Here is a 13,495-nt window from a genome sequence, read left to right as displayed (position 1 = left end):
ATTTTCACTAGCACCGAAGAGCCGACTTTAGGACGGTATCCGCCCCCCCGAACCTCAAATGACGTCAAATTGTAGGCTCTACAGGGCCGAACGGACTTTTATTCGGCTCTAAAATAGGAGTATGAATCGGCCCTAAGACCACCTGGAACCTTCCGGCCGATCACAATTTGAGTCCTCACTTTTCCGTCTTCAATTTGCTGCCCTCACTTTTATCTTCAACATAGGCCGGGGGCACACCTTAGCGCACAGCCGTCGCATCAGTCAGCCGCGGAGGTGGAGCTTCTTTTCCATCCACCAGCTGTCTAAAAAGCCGGAATGGCGTCGGGCGTCAGCTTAGTCTGTCCGTGGCTGTGCGCTAAGGTGTGCCTGCACTGACACATGTACTTTGCTCAGCCAATCAAATCATTGCTATGGGGTGATCACTGATCAGCCACTCACAAGCCAATGTTTGTGTTTACACAAACCTGGAAAGCGGGGCAAAAAAACCAAAAAAACAACAACAACCCTTACTAACCTGCAATACATTAAATATACTACCTATATTATACTGAGACCTTTCAGAGCTGGCCTGCATTTCCAACAAAATGACATTGAGTATTGTATTGCTTTCATTCTATCCATTTTAAGCATTGCTACTGTCATTATTTCACTGATGTAATAGTACTCTTCATGGTCTAGGCATTAGTTCATGATGCCTAGACCATGTACTAACTAGGCCACACACAGTACCTTCTTCTTCAGGATGACTCTCTGAGTCTTGGTCTCCACATCCAGAACCAGTTCAGCAGACCCAACCACACGCTTCTTCCCAACAGGCCTCTTACCAGCATCCCTGGATCAATGAAATCACACTCAAACAGGTGTCCTTATTCTGGGCATGTGTCATATGCAAAGAATAAATAAAAGAAGAAGAAGCAGCTCCAAACAGAACATTACATAAAAAAAGATCACACTCATGGTGCAATACATTGTGAGCTTGTACAGTAAATTGCTTAATTTCGAATAGCCGAAGCATAAAGCAATCATTCTCCCAGATCAATTGGCTGCATGAATAAACGTCCACATATAACGAAACAGTGGAGTTGTATACATTCGTTCCTTATGTAATCATAACAAGGGGGTCATTTCATATGGTTCACGGTAAACGTACTGCGAGAAGGTGTACGTCGCCGCTATGTAGATGAAGTTCTCGTAGTACAGCTTGTTGTACTCGCTGAAGAAGTTCATGTCGGCGGTGACCTCCGAGGAGCCGGCGCCCTTGGCGGTGAGGGTCAGGCAGGGCGGCAGCGTGGGCTCGTCACAGGCAAAGTCCAACTCCGAGCCTGCTTTCACCTCGGTGTGGAGACGCATGTCGGCCACGCCGTGCTGCCAGAACTGGATAGGCACCTGGCACAATAGAGCAGTGGTTCTATTCAACCCTTTTCATATCAAGGCCCATTCTTTATTTGGCATTTGAGCCACGGGAACACCATTCATTTATTTTGATGACATTGACAGCCTCTCAGACCCAAAACGAAATAATGGTTTGTTATTGTTGGATAAGGTTCTACATTCTCTAATTGTGTAGACTTTTTGTAAATGTAATGCGGGTGTTTTAACAATAATATAACTCTTGAGAGCGTAAAATGAAACTAAAATCCCTAAAACAAAAGAAAGAAGCTCACCTTTTACTTTCTCTAATAACAACCTAAAACAAGAACCTTTGTTGAAAAAAACTAAAGTTGTCCTTTAAGAAGTAGCGAAAATAGCCGATCTACAAGCGACGTGTTGTGAGACATTGAGGGAAATTAAGATTCTCAGATAAAAAATTATAAAAACTCACTGGTTAATCGATCGATAAGGTTATCAAAACTAATCAATTATTAATTAACAAATTAATTGATAACTCCCATGAGTCCCATCCCTAGTTCCTAAGTTCCTAACTATGAATAATTTTGTTCCCCAGAGTCGGACCCCACGTGTTCTAACTTATGGCCAATGCTGAAGAACGACATCTGAGACGTACTTCAGAGAGGTTGACAATGCGGAACGGAGGTGGCAGCTGGTCTGTGTCACTGAAGCAGATCTGGTAGGTGGCTCCCTTCAGGGTGATCTCCGCCCTCAAGAAGAAACAGTTTCCCAATGTGTCCCTGTTAGGAAAAATTAAACAAGAAAAATTGTTGTAGTGTAAAAATGAGCAGGGCTTACTTAGTTAACCCACTCATGCCCACGGACTTAATTAACGTGTATTTCATGAAATCCCAGGTGGCCAGGAATGTGTTGAACGTGTTTTTGAGCTTTGTATTAATTAATAATCACCTCGATCTCATATTTACCCTAAAGCAGGGCTCCCGGCCGCTCTGCAGCTCTGTGCTCAATAATAATAATAATAATAAAACTTTATTTCATGACATGAAATGCAGCTCAAAGTGCTTTACAGAACAATGGAGAATAAAAAAGAAAAGCAAGGCAACGACATTAAAAAACAAGCAGTAATGCAATACAGTGAGGACATGAATAACAAAAAATAAAAGATCAATTAAAAGCAATGTTGTAGAAGTTGGGTCTTGAGCAGGCAGTGGGTCTTGAACAGGCAAATGTGTTTTGCCTGTTTCAAGATGGCGGCCCGCACACAATTCTAGGGCCGCTGATGTTTCTAGCCGTTTATCTCGGAATTAACGTCTCAGATTGAGCTGGATTGAACAAAAGTAAGCCTTGCCGAGCCATGATGTCATGAGGCCCAGTCGAGCCATGAGTCCCATAGGGCAGGAGCCTATCTCCTGTTTCTGTAGCGTGAGGCAGCTTTGATGCACAAGTACACCCCCTGGACATGACGCTAGTACTGTATGTCGCAGGGATTGAACAAAGCGACGATGTTAGCGGCTCGATACTAAATCCCAGTTACCGCGCGCTTTAAATATTAATGCTTCTAAAGACTCTTAAATAGACGCTCATCACATTAGCTTTAGCAGGCAGTTGCTAGATGTTTTTGTTTGACCGGAAACGGCCTAGTATTCCAAGTGAAATAGAACGAGAGTCTATGGTGGCAATAGCACCAGCGCCGGGAGTTTTAGTGGCCATGCACAAGTTAATTTGTCATTTTAAAGAACAAAATTGTCTTTCAAAAAGTGTGTCGGGGGGGGGGGGGGGGAGGGGGGTCACCTCATGTTGATGTGGAAGGATTTGGGCTTGTTGACCTCGAAGCCTCCGGACCAGGTGCAGTTGGGCGTGTCCATGAGGCGCACACACAGCAGCTGGTCGTAGTCGTTCCTGGGCCAGTGGAAGACCACGCTGGAGCCTGGCGGCGTGGAGATGTAGTGCTCTGGGTTCGCCGTGCCCTGGGTGGTGGAAACCATTTCAATAATTAACCACTTTCACCCATTAAGACCTGGAACCTGGTATCTGTGTCACTTTAGTGTTCATTATTTTAAACCGTAGCTGTTAAAAAATAGCAGATCTACAAGCTCATGGTGACTCGGTGCCATGAGCTTGAGCTTGTAGATCTGCAAATTTTTAAATATCGTGAAAATGTGTGTAAATCTTTACACACAGGGGAGGGGGGGGGGGTTTGGGGTCCCCTGGAACAACATATTATTTTCAGATGGGCCACGTCAAATACAGATAATTCTGGGGGCACTTGACATGAAAAGGTTTGAGCACCACTGAAACGTTTTTCAGAAAACTGTCAGGATTTGGAAGACATTTTGTAGAATCTGGTCTCAGATCTTAATGGGTAAACCACTTTAAGATATATTGAGGGATGTCTCATGAGAGCGGGCCGTCAGAGCGCCACCCCACCGAGAGTCAGTGGAGCGTCAGAGGCGGAGCACAGCTCGGAAGACAGCGCGCGTAAGGTTTGAAAGGCAGGAAACAGAGGAACGCTCCGCCTCATTCTCCACTGACTCACGGAGGGAGCACTGATGTGGCAATCTGGCGGTAGGTCTCCACACACACACACACACACATCCCCTCACTGTTGCCACTGGTTCAGACCCTGTGCTAATCCTATGTCTCATTACACAGGCAACCCCGGGATGGAGGAATCCTGAAGAGGAACCCAGATATCACTCCTGAAGGAATAGGAGGAAAACTATTGACTAGACTGTTATACCCTGACATAGGAAGAATATGAGTTAACCAGCTGTGTGTGTGCGCTGGATTTTCAGTTGCCTTTGAACTTGAACCGAACATTGAACTTGTACCGAACTAAATCCTCAATAAATGCCCGAGTAGGCAAAGCTTGCTGTGTCTCCTGCCTATCGTTGTCCAGTGGCGCCCACAATATATATATTTTTTATCTGCCCGATACAAATAGAGCATTAGTGGTTAAAAGACCTCTGGTTTTAAGAAAAATAAAACATCTCACCTTTCCCCTCGCAAACTCTCTCTGAGAAAAGGCGAGTTTGTGCGTGGAACGGTTGTCCAACAGGTAACGCGGGGCAAAGGTCACAATGTGCGTGTCCCTGTAGCGTCCCTTTCCTTTCCGCACGCTGATACCTGGTTTTTACACAAACCAAAACAAATCAGTCAGTTATCATTCAATAGAAACCAATGCCAGTCAGTTATCATTCAATAGAAACCAATGCCAGTCAGTTATCATTCAATAGAAACCAATGATAGTCAGTTATCATTCAATAGAAGATTCCACTCAATTCAGCTCCCTAGTACAGTGGTTTTCCACCGGTGGTCCAGGGTCCACCAGTGGTCCTAGAGGGGGTTCCAGGTGGTCCCCAGTTAAACTTAAATGATGAAGTTGGTAACCAAATGGACCCTTATAGATCTTTAATGATGAAGTTGGTAACCAAATGGACCCTTATAGATCTTTAACTTTTGAGAGCGTAAAATGAAAGGGTCCATTAGGTTCCATGTTATTAAAGTCTACACAATTAGAGAATGTAGAATAATTGTTATTTTGATCAACGTTTGCCTGTTATCTCTCCTAGCCTCGGAAACCACAGGCGTTCTGTTACTCCTATGGTGCCAACATCCATACAGCAAGTTTTGGGTCTGAGAGAAAAAAATTCATAAACTTGAAAATATGAAAAAGATACTAATGTGGAAGGATTATCGTATATTAACTTACTTATATTGATCCTATAAACAATTTAATATAGGTATGGTTTTGCACACTCAATTCATAATTAACGTTTCAATTTTGGAGCTCTGTCTGTCTCATGGACAAGAACCAAAAAGAACTGAAGCGGTTCCCATTGGGAACCATCCGGTGGAAAAGGGGTCTGTGTGTCTTGCCTATGTTGTAGATGAGGCCGGGTCTGTTGCCGTGCTGGATGACCTTCACTGCCCTCACGCCGCTGCCTCCGTCCAGGGAGAAGCCCTGGCACCAGCCTGGGACGCCGTCCGGGTGGATCCCTTTCCCAATCCGCATGGTGCACCTGGGGATCCCCCATCCAGGAGGGAAGGTAGGGAAGGAAGAATAAGAAATGCAGAATCGTTTGTAAAAACAAAATGGAGGAGGCATGGGTGTCCTGTGCAAATGTGACTCTCGTATTAGATGAGATCCGACCGGCGTCAATATTGATTAAGGGAAATAATGTCACGGTCAAACCCGAGATTCCCATTGGCTGGATAACTTGGCTTGTTCATGTGGGCTAGAGTTGCTCCGATCAGGTTTTTTGGGTCCTGATTGTTTTTCTCACGATCAGCCGATACCGATCTTGCGCGTAAGCGGAAACCTTTCATATTTCCAAAATTATTATATGTACCCACGTCAAACTGTTCCTGTGGATGTGTGAAGGGGAGAATGTTTAGGCCTGTCACAAAGATGCAAAACGATATTATACTATATATCTGATTGACTAAAATGGTATACAAGATCGGTTTCTCCAGATTGTGTAAATTGCTGATCACACATCGAGTCATTTGGAGTGAATATCGGCCGATCATGATCGGTGGCCGATCGATCGGAGCACCTCTATGGGCTACCTCTCAGTGACATCATGATCCAGCTGCATCAGAAGCCAAGATGTTGTGAACTCTTTCACCCTGTTCCATGGATTAATGTGTTTTCACTTCTGTCCGCAACTCTGCATCCATTTAACTTAACTACCAACGGGAGCCAAAAACCAGGGCAAGAAGTAAGGTGGATGCAAGCAAGTGAAGCAACGATACGAAAGTTGAAGCCACAAACACACATACACAGACACAAGATGCTGAATGAGTCCTGAATTTAAAGCCAAGTGCATTAGCTAAAAGTGCGTGTGTACGTGGATTTCGTACGTTTCTACACAAACGTGTACTGTACTGTGACTGACTGCTTCACAAATCACTTTAGCAAAAAAAAACTATTTATGGCAGTGCAAGGCTGCCATATCACATACAGTAGCATACGCTCTGATGCATTTATCTTTCGACAGCTATAAGTCATGACACAAACAAAAACAGCTCCAGGACCAGGCTATTCTGATATTTTCAGTGCCAATTAAGTTATTTTGCACAATGCACAAGATGACAGCTGATAGTAGCAAATGTGGGAGGAAATTGGACTATGACTGCTGATGACCACTGTCTTACATGGCAGGTTGCTCCTTGTCTGTGTAGCAGAAGAGCAGAGGACTGAGGCTTCTGGCCAACTCGTGCTCCTCAAACTGACCCCCTGCGTCCATCTTGCCATTGTCCTGACGGAAGATCAGTGGCAGACCTGAAGGAGGGGACATTATGAGTTAGTTATCAAAATACTTGAAAACATTCTTGATGTTTGACTTGATCTGCTCTTTGCAGCAGCATACTGTAGAGCACAAATGGTGCAAACAGTTTCCCAAACAATGGGTCGGGACCCATTTGTGGGTCACGGACCAATCTTTACGGGTCACGACTCGAGTAAAATGATCTTTTCCTACATTATATATTTCAATAGATAAAAAAGTTAAAGTTAAATAATTGTATACATTATAAAACAAACAAACGAACAAATCTAAGAAAGTAGTGAAAGTAGCTAATCTACAAGCTTGCAACATGGCGCAAAGCTTGTAGAGCTATTGTAGATCAGCTTTTTTCACTAGCTTGGGTCCCGGGAAAACGTCTAATCTCTCTGGGTCTCGACCTGAAAGGTTTGGGAGATTGGGACATGTGGTTTTGAACAGGGGGAAACAAAGACAGGTATAGGAAAAAGCTTGTAGATTTTCAGCACAGGACACTGCCGTGCGACTAAGTATAGATGATGCTTTAGGAGCTAATGTTTCTCAGTTTATGTACAACTGTGACCTCTCCCAACTAACACTGCGGCTTTCTATTCAGGTGTTAATGCAAAACGATGCTGATTTGCATTCCTTAACGCAGCCTTGGGGGATTCATAATTACCCGTCTTGTTGATGAGCCAGTAGGGGGCAGATATGAGTATCTTGAGAGCTCCCTGCGCGCGCAGCACTATGCGGATGGTGAGGCAGAGCAGGCGCTTGTTGACGTCGTACAGCCTCATGCGCACCACGTAGTTCTGTGTGCCGGGAGGGATCAGCAGCTCTTTGCACACGGGGAAGTTCTCCAGCAGCACTCCTGAAGGGGAAGACATTAAAAGAAAATGGCAAAAAATTTACGTATTTTAAATCAGTGTATATTTCGTCGACTAAAACTATGACAAAGAAAATTCATCGACTACATTTATTCATGGACGAAAACTAAATGGAAACTAAATGAAAACTAAGCTATGATGACTAACACCAAGACTAAATATACTGACAATTTCGTGAACAAATAAAAACTAGACTAAACTAGAACTGCACTCTGTCGAGTGCATACTTGCTTGTTGCACACTAGTAGGCCATAAATGGCCAACTAGTGCGCAAGCAGAGCGTGCAAGTACTTTCGACCGCTGTAAACTGTGAAATCTCAGTATCTCTGTGAAGGAACGTTTGAAATGTCTAATTATTAGGTGTAACTATTTGCTACCTACCTACTTTATGCATGTAAACACCTAGTATTATTAAGTATGGTTCAAGTTTCTATCTATACTGTATAAGAAATACAGTTTTATCAATTTAGAAATATTCTGGATCCCTTTTTAGTCTTTCAAAGAAAAATAAATCATTGATATGTGATGAAAAAAAAGGTATATAAACTGAATTAAAATATGTTATCACGTATACAGTATAATTATTTTATTATTTATTGTAAATTGTCAATTGTTTTAAATGTATTTCATCTTGGACTATAGTGATATAATACTAAATCATGATCAGAGTAATATGTGTCTCTAACTTCAATTTCTGCAATAATAATACTTCACATTTGTTAAAATATACATGATCTAAAATACTTCCGTAATCTGTAGTTGGATTTGTATTTAATTGTTAAAAGCCAAAAAACGTCCCAGCCAACCCTCCACTTTTGATGCGTATGCAAATAAAACAGCAAATTGTGCCTGATTTGCTGGGACCAGATTACATACATGACCATATTTCTTACGTCATCATTGAGAGCGAGTCATACATATACTATATATATGTAATTTGTAAGTTGATTAGCGGTATACTGTGGTTACTTTGCGCCAAACACCGTCCCAGCCAACCCGCCACTTTTGATGCGTATGCAAATAAAACAGCAAATTGTGCCTGATTTGCTGGGACCAGATTACATACATGACCATATTTCTTACGTCATCATTGAGAGCTAGTAGTCATACATATACTATATATATGAAATTTGTAAGTTGATTAGCGGTATACTGTGGTTACTTTGCGCCAAAAACCAGATTACATACCATGACCATATTTCTTACGTCATCATTGAGAGCTAGTCATACATATACTATATATATGTAATTTGTAAAATAAAATAGCAAATTGTGCCCGATTTGCTGGGACCAGAGTACATGGTGTGTATATGTATAACTAGCTCTCAATGATGACGTAAGAAATATGTGGATTAAAGGATCCAATGCCAGAGTGTAATTGGTCTTCGAGTGTGACGTAATGACGATATGTTTAGTGTTGGGAGGATTAAAGGTAATGTTCCCGTGTATACATGTATGTAATCTGGTCCCAGCAAATCAGGCACAATTTGCTGTTTTATTTGCATACGCATCAAAAGTGGCGGGTTGGCTGGGACGGTGCATACGGACCGGGCAAAACTATTACTTGCGCACTCTGCTTGCGCAAGTAAATATACTATATATATATATGTAATTTGTAAATTGATTAGCGGTATACTGTGGTGACTTTGCGCCAAAAACCGTCCCAGCCAACCCGCCACTTTTGATGCGTATGCAAATAAAACAGCAAATTTGTGCCTTATTTGCTGGGACCAGATTACATACATGACCATATATTTTACGTCATCATTGAGAGCTAGTCATACATATACACACCATGTACTCTGGTCCCAGCAAATCAGGCACAATTTGCTATTTTATTTTACAGATTATATATATAGTATATGTATGACTAGCTCTCAATGATGACGTAAGAAATATGGTCATGTATGTAATCTGGTCCCAGCAAATCAGGCACAAATTTGCTGTTTTATTTGCATACGCATCAAAAGTGGCGGGTTGGCTGGGACGTGCATACGGACCGGGCGAAAATATTACTTGCGCGCTCTGCTTGCACAAGTAACTAGCCCACAACCAGCCACGCTGCAACGCGTTGAGGGCTTGTAGAAAAAAGTGAAAAAAAAACAGTCATTACGACGGCATCAAGGCCCGCCAAAATACATTTACGTCCGGATACCCCGTCGAGGACGGGCTTCAGACGCGCCTCCTCAGGACTTGGCTCAGATCTGAACACATTTGATTTGGCGTTTGGAACCCGTTGCGACCGCATGCCCCTCGCTGACGTCGACCCCAGGCAGGGTTCGAACCCACAACCTTCCGCATGAAAGGCATTATGCTCTAACCAATACACTACACTTTTCTTTAGCTTATAAACCCTGCCCACACATACAGTTAGTTGGTTAGGACATGAAAACGAGCAGAGGTCTGACCTAGCTCCATGTTCTGGGACGTGTCAGCGGCGTGCAGCACAGCCTCTTTCCCCGGCTTCAGGGTGCCTTTGACGGACGTTCCCTTGATGTAGTAGTTGAGGTCGCAGGGCAGCAGGTTGGCCACCACCATGGTGGGCAGCAGGTAGATGGTATGGCCCGGCTGACGGTAGATCTGCTGCGTCCCACTGGACACCATCTTGGCGGGCTGCTGGTCGGGGTAGTTCTCCTTTTTGATCACCACACAAAACCTGGGAGGAGGCGCAGAGGAAGGAGACGGAGGAGTCAAGGGAAAGGAAGTGGCAAAGTAGATACAGTAGCTACAGATATTGGATGAACATATCCCCCAATGAATGCCCTGCCTACATCCATACTACATCATATCCTCAGATGGTAAGACTGCGTTCAAGTGATGTTATTATAAGATTACGTCTGTGCAACATTGGATTAGGCATGAAAGCCTAATAGTGCCTAATAGCTAAATACCTAAATTGTAATAGGCAAATCTGTGGCCACACTTACAGAAACTGCGAACACAGTGAGGGATCAAATTTGGTAAAAAATGCGTCAACTGAATAGAAGTGAAAAAATGGTTGAATTTGCATCATGTCTATAATTTGCATCCAAGCAATATATCGTTTGCCACATTTTTGTGTTGTCAAATGTTGGGCACATAGATATTTAATTTGAGGTTTAGAACTATTGTAATTGATTTTGCATGAAGAATAAGGCATTCAAATTATACGCAAGCTTTACTCCCAATACGTAAGTATGTCTCCGAGATGTGAGTTTGAGCGGACGTCTGTCAAAATTCACAGATAAAAAAAAGATTGAAGAATCAGACTGATTGAACTCTTGTGAATGAGGCCCAATGTGTTTTAACGGCTGGCCACTTGGCTATAATCTATACTTTGCCGTTCAACATGTTTGACCATTATTATTTACCTAAAGTTGCGTTTGAGGTTGTCCTCAAAATCTGCAGACTGGCACTCCCTCTTGCTGCTGCTGACCTCGCCAGGCCGCTCCACGCTGGTCCAGTGGATAGGAACCTTACAGAAGAACAGGCCCAGGCCTTTGGGCCGGGCCTGGAGCCGCCACGACGTCAGGTGAAGGGGCACCGCTAAGGCCTCGCCAGGCAGGATGGGTGGCAGCACCACCGGCTCTGTGGACACAATGGTACACAACGTCAGGTGAAGGGGCACCGCTAAGGCCTTTACAGGCAGGATGGGTGGCAGCACCACCGGCTCTGTGGACACAATGGTACACAACGTCAGGTGAAGGGGCACCGCTAAGGCCTCGCCAGGCAGGATGGGTGGCAGCACCACCGGCTCTGTGGACACAATGGTACACAACGTCAGGTGAAGGGGCACCGCTAAGGCCTTTACAGGCAGGGTGGGTGGCAGCACCACCGGCTCTGTGGACACAAGGAACACAACGTCAGGTGAAGGGGCACCGCTAAGGCCTTTCCAGGCAGGATGGGTGGCAGCACCACCGGCTCTGTGGACACAAGGAACACAACGTCAGGTGAAGGGGCACCGCTAAGGCCTTTACAGGCAGGATGGGTGGCAGCACCACCGGCTCTGTGGACACAAGGAACACAACGTCAGGTGAAGGGGCACCGCTAAGGCCTTTCCAGGCAGGATGGGTGGCAGCACCACCGGCTCTGTGGACACAAGGAACACAACGTCAGGTGAAGGGGCACCGCTAAGGCCTCGCCAGGCAGGATGGGTGGCAGCACCACCGGCTCTGTGGACACAAGGAACACAACGTCAGGTGAAGGGGCACTGCTAACACTAAGGCCTTGCCAGGCAGGATGGGTGGCAGCACCACTGGCTCTGTGGACACATGGTACAACTGTAAGCATTAAAAGAACTAATCTCTCGAGACATATGCTAATAACAGAATCTGTCAGGACTACTGCTCGAAATATGTAATGTTGTTAGCTGGAATAAACACAGAAGCACCCGGGAAGAAAAGGGAGGGGCCAAAGGAGGTGGTGCCCCAGAGGTAAAGATGGATATTCCTTTTTGTTTTCTCCCTTTCTTTTTACTGAATGGGTTGTTAAGAAACAAGACAGTCAAATAACATCATAGCTTCCCTGTGTAATCTGTAGCTAAATTATATCAAGTTACTAGGTGTGCAGATGGAATCCACAGGGCAAGCGGAAAGAACATGTTCAAGACATGGGCGTCACACCCATTATGGTGAGTACGAAGCGACACCCCCCCCCCCCCCCTCCCACTCTCACAGATTTGTGATGTCATCGCCCCCCCCGACTTTGACTGGCTGTTTTTGTTGTTTTTTTCCCGCTTGGATGTCCACGATGTGTAATTATGATCCCACCGCAGTTAGAAAAGCCCCACTCTGATTGGCCATCCCGGTTTCCCCTATATGAAAGTCTATTGGCCGTTGATTGTGTTCAATTTAGGTCAAAAATATGGTAACTTTTGCGGGGGAAATACATTACATACTACTGTATAGTGTAATGGGAGATGTGGACTCACTGTCCGGGGCAGACGGGCTGTCCAGTCTGACTTCCATGGGGACCTCCAGCCTGTTCTTGACCATGAGGGCAGAGCGCACGGTGATGACCTTCCTCGCGCTCCCCTCCATGGTGATGGAAAAGACCACTCTCACGGGCGGCAGCGCCGAGAACTAAGGGGAGAACATTTACACACACACATTTGTTTTTTAACCACATGATCCCTAGCGTCCCTATTCTTTCTGAGGTAAATATTTGGCAAAAATTGCGAGTCTGCAAGCTCAGAATACATTGTAACACTTGTTTGTTTAAGAGAATTAAGTGGAATAGAGAGAAAGGGATAGGGGGTCAAGTATATGGGTCGACTGTGGCTCAGGAGGTAGAGCAGGTCGTCCAATGATCCATGGATCGGCGGTTCGAATCCCGGCTCCACCTGTCTACATGTCGAAGTGTCCTTGGGCATGACACTGAACCCCAAATTGCTCCCGATGTGCTGGTTGGTACCTTGCATGGCTTCTGCCGCAATCGGTGTATGAATGGGTGAATGTAATGCACAATCTATGTAAAGCGCCTTGGATAAAGGCGCTAAATAAATGCACCATTTACCATTTTATAGTTGGGGGACAGCGGTCAAATTATTTTCTTTTGTTTTTAGTAATTCACACTCTAGAGCAATGGCTGACAAGCGGGAGGTCAGTTGTACAGTATGTTGACCTAGCATTCAATGTATTTATTAAGAAAATATATACAATACATCTTGCCAGACTTACATAAACATGTGGGTGGATGATGTTGGTTCTACTGATGGGACTGCCAACCTATAAAAGTAGAGAGAATACATTTCCTCATAAAGCTCAGAGCCAACCTGTGGGTTCACAGACCTAGTCTCGCGTAGCCAGCCTTCATCTGCCTTTGTTTGCCCCAGGCAGATTAAGTCTGGGCCCTCTCTCAATTGTGGGAGGACTTCACGGCCGAAGTGGTGACGAGCCAACCAGATTAGTCTGGAACCAGGCTATAACCAACCAGGGCCCAGTATGCAAATATGGGGCGGGGCATTGCAGAAACAAATGTAATACTGAGAGGGACGAGACTAATATCCACGCA

The 13,495-nt window shown here is 44.6% G+C and overlaps 1 protein-coding gene across 1 annotated transcript in view; it reads right to left on the bottom strand.

Moving 5' to 3' along the window:
• vps13d (vacuolar protein sorting 13 homolog D) overlaps window positions 1–13,495 on the bottom strand; it is a 90,688-nt gene that overhangs the window by 23,295 nt on the left and 53,898 nt on the right. Inside the window, exons 44-55 of the mRNA XM_083769549.1 lie at window positions 13,162–13,209; window positions 12,414–12,564; window positions 10,855–11,071; window positions 9,913–10,160; window positions 7,297–7,488; window positions 6,511–6,637; window positions 5,230–5,372; window positions 4,346–4,476; window positions 3,142–3,317; window positions 2,006–2,129; window positions 1,151–1,386; window positions 730–832 (exon numbers count right to left, since the gene is read on the bottom strand). Coding sequence (XP_083625675.1) covers window positions 730–832; window positions 1,151–1,386; window positions 2,006–2,129; window positions 3,142–3,317; window positions 4,346–4,476; window positions 5,230–5,372; window positions 6,511–6,637; window positions 7,297–7,488; window positions 9,913–10,160; window positions 10,855–11,071; window positions 12,414–12,564; window positions 13,162–13,209 — 1,896 coding nt within the window. The remainder of the gene's footprint in view (window positions 1–729; window positions 833–1,150; window positions 1,387–2,005; window positions 2,130–3,141; window positions 3,318–4,345; window positions 4,477–5,229; window positions 5,373–6,510; window positions 6,638–7,296; window positions 7,489–9,912; window positions 10,161–10,854; window positions 11,072–12,413; window positions 12,565–13,161; window positions 13,210–13,495) is intronic.

This window comes from Protomyctophum parallelum (assembly GCF_964188405.1).
Source record: "Protomyctophum parallelum genome assembly, chromosome: 7".
In the NCBI taxonomy this organism is placed as follows: Eukaryota; Metazoa; Chordata; class Actinopteri; order Myctophiformes; family Myctophidae; genus Protomyctophum; species Protomyctophum parallelum.
Note: the sequence above shows the minus strand (reverse complement) of the source record. Positions and strands in the feature narration are given on the sequence as shown.